At 17.2% G+C, this 3,060-nt stretch overlaps 2 protein-coding genes across 2 annotated transcripts; one reads left to right on the top strand and one right to left on the bottom strand.

Annotated features, from left to right (window-relative positions):
• Positions 1-949: 949 nt before the first annotated feature.
• Positions 950-1,508, top strand: PGSY75_0610500 (conserved protein, unknown function; the record flags this gene model as incomplete). The annotated part of the gene is made up of 2 exons (XM_018784685.1): positions 950-1,050; positions 1,238-1,508. The coding sequence occupies 2 exons, from the start codon at positions 950-952 to the stop codon at positions 1,506-1,508; spliced, it is 372 nt and encodes a 123-aa protein (XP_018642739.1).
• A 574-nt stretch (positions 1,509-2,082) lies between these two features.
• On the bottom strand, positions 2,083-2,493 carry PGSY75_0610400 (histone H3; the record flags this gene model as incomplete). Its single annotated transcript, XM_018784684.1, has 1 exon — positions 2,083-2,493. The coding sequence occupies one exon, from the start codon at positions 2,491-2,493 to the stop codon at positions 2,083-2,085; it is 411 nt and encodes a 136-aa protein (XP_018642738.1).
• Between the last annotated feature and the right edge of the window lie 567 nt (positions 2,494-3,060).

The following is a 3,060-nucleotide window of genomic DNA, read 5'->3' as shown; positions in this document are numbered from 1 at the left end:
TAAAAATGTTAACTGTAATAATATTTTATAAAGGTTTATTATATATATATAATACCTTTCGTTTTATAGACTTTTAATCCTATATAATATTATAAAAATGAACAAAAAAAATAAGAAATGAAATTCAACGGATATTATATAATATAAAATATATAGAAATATATTTATATATATATTTATTTATTTATTCATTTAATTAGAAAGAAAAAAAAAAAAAATTCCCTCCTATATTTAAATTACGTTATATTTGCTTCTATTCAAGGTTTCAATAAAAAAAAAAATAACATGTTTTTAAAATGTTGTAAAATGTTATAATTTTTTTTATCTGAGAATATATTATTTTAAGAATATATAAATATATAATATTATATATTAAAAAAATATTTTTTCCTTAAGGTATACCATCAGTAGATAGTTTATAACTATATATTTAAAACAACAATTATATATACAATATATATATATATATATATATATATGTAATAATGTATTAATACCATTTATATATTCTTTTGGGATAATCATTTTCATGTTCTACCAATAATATTTAGTATAATAAATTATATAAAACGGTAATCTCCTTTTTTCTTTATTTTTAAATATAAATTAATCATTTATATGTAAGAACTAAAGGTATATCTAAAATTATTCCACTATAATAATTAATCTATTAAAATATATATATATATATATATATATAAGGGAAAACGAAAAGAATATTATTTAAAAAATAAAACATTAGAAGAAACTATAAATAAAAAAATATATATTTTTTTATAAGGGGAATTTTTGAAGCTATATTATATATACTTATATATAAAGGGAGATATTAAAGGAAATTGTAGAAAAAAAAAAATAATAATAAATAAATACTACCTTTTCTTTGTTTTTTTTTTTTTTTTTTTATTATTTCTAATTCGTTTTATAATATATATTTATAATTGAAAAAATGAACGAGAATCCTATTATTCAATATATATTAGTAAATAAAGAAATTATAGATAAAAAATGGCCATTAGGATCTGTAATCGCCCAAGCTTGTCATGCCTGGTAAAAAAATAGAAGTAGAAATATATATTACATTTTGAACGTACTAAAGAAAATATGTATACCATACTTTTAGAAGATATTATATAAAATACTTACATATATATATATTTATATACATATTAATATGTATTATAATATTTTCTTTTTTGTTATATTTACTTATGTTCCTAATTTTTACTTTTGACAGTATTGCTGTGATAGCAGAAAACATGGATGACCAAATTGTTAAAGATTATTTATCTCCAGAACATATAAATAATATGCATAAAGTTATATTAAAAATTGATGATACAAATGAAATAAAAAATTTATCTAGTATTCTGGATAAGGAATCGTTAAAATATAAAATATGGACCGAATATCCAGAGAACATCTTCACAGCTATTGCCTTGAAACCATATTATAAGAACACTGTACGTGATTATTTTAAAAAATATCCATTATTAAGAAAGTTATAAAAAAAATGGACACACACACATATAATATATATACATATATATATATAATATATTTCATAAAAATACATTGTTTACTTATATTTTATGTCTTATTATTCTTCATTTTATATAATATTTTATAAAAATAATTTTCAAAGATGATAAAAAAAAATTTTTTTTTTTTTTTAACTGTTAATACGATTCATTTTTTTTTTTAATAATACACTGTTTATATGTATATATATTTGTTATATGTACATTTATTATATTGTACAGTTGTTAAAATTATAACATAATGAAAAAGAAAAAAGAAAAAAGAAAGAAAAAAAAAAAAAAAAGTTTTAATTTTATGTTTTGAATAAATATAATTATATATGTATATTATATATAATGGCTTCTAGTGAAGCCTTAAAAAAAAAATTAATGTCATTGTAAAATATTTAAAAAAAAAAAATATATATATACATGTTTTATGTATAAAACGAATGCTAAATAAAAATATAAGGAAGGAAATATAAATGTTATAAATAATATAAATTTATTAAAATAACTCAATAATTAAATCTTATTATATCTTGTTATAAAATTATATAATTTAAGATCTTTCTCCACGAATACGTCTGGCTAATTGGATATCTTTTGGCATAATGGTAACTCTTTTTGCGTGAATGGCACATAAGTTGGTATCTTCAAAAAGACCAACTAAGTAAGCTTCTGCAGCTTCTTGAAGGGCCATTACTGCTGAAGATTGGAATCTTAAGTCAGTTTTATAATCTTGAGCAATTTCTCTTACTAATCTTTGGAATGGTAATTTTCTTATTAAAAGATCAGTAGATTTTTGATATCTTCTAATTTCTCTTAAAGCTACAGTTCCTGGTCTATATCTGTGTGGCTTTTTAATACCAGCAGAGATTGGAGCTGATTTCCTTGCTGCTTTTGAAGCTAATTGCTTCCTTGGGGCTTTACCAGCAGTTGATTTTCTAGCTGTTTGTTTAGTTCGTGCCATTTTTTAATATATATATAAATTTATGATATAAAATATATTGTGTGTATTTTGTGAAAAAAAAAAAAATTATATATTTTTTTTTTTTTATGTGTATGACAAGTTTTGTGAATAATATATATATATATATAAAATATTTTTTTTGCAATAGTTTTTTATATATTTAATTTTTTTTTTTTAAGAATAATATATTTTTTTTTTTTAAGATATACTTTTTTTTTTTTTAAATGTATTTAAAAAAAAAAAAAAAAAATATATTTTAATTTGTACATATTTTTATTTTTTTTGCAATAGTTTTTTATATATTTAATTTTTTTTTTTTAAGAATAATATATTTTTTTTTTTTGAGATATACTTTTTTTTTTTTTAAATGTATTTTAAAAAAAAAAAAAAAAAATATATTTTAATTTGTACATATGTATTGTGTGCTTTCTTTTTTTTTTTTTTTTTAATGTTTGACAAAAAAAAAATTTTTTTTTTTTTTTTTTTATGAATTTTTAATTAAAAAAAATAAAATTTTTAAAAAAAAAAAAAAAAAAAAAATTTTATAATACAAAAAAAAAAAAAAAA

The sequence above is a fragment of the Plasmodium gaboni genome, chromosome 6, assembly GCF_001602025.1.
Source record: "Plasmodium gaboni strain SY75 chromosome 6, whole genome shotgun sequence".
Lineage (NCBI taxonomy): Eukaryota > Apicomplexa > Aconoidasida > Haemosporida > Plasmodiidae > Plasmodium > Plasmodium gaboni.
Note: the sequence above shows the minus strand (reverse complement) of the source record. Positions and strands in the feature narration are given on the sequence as shown.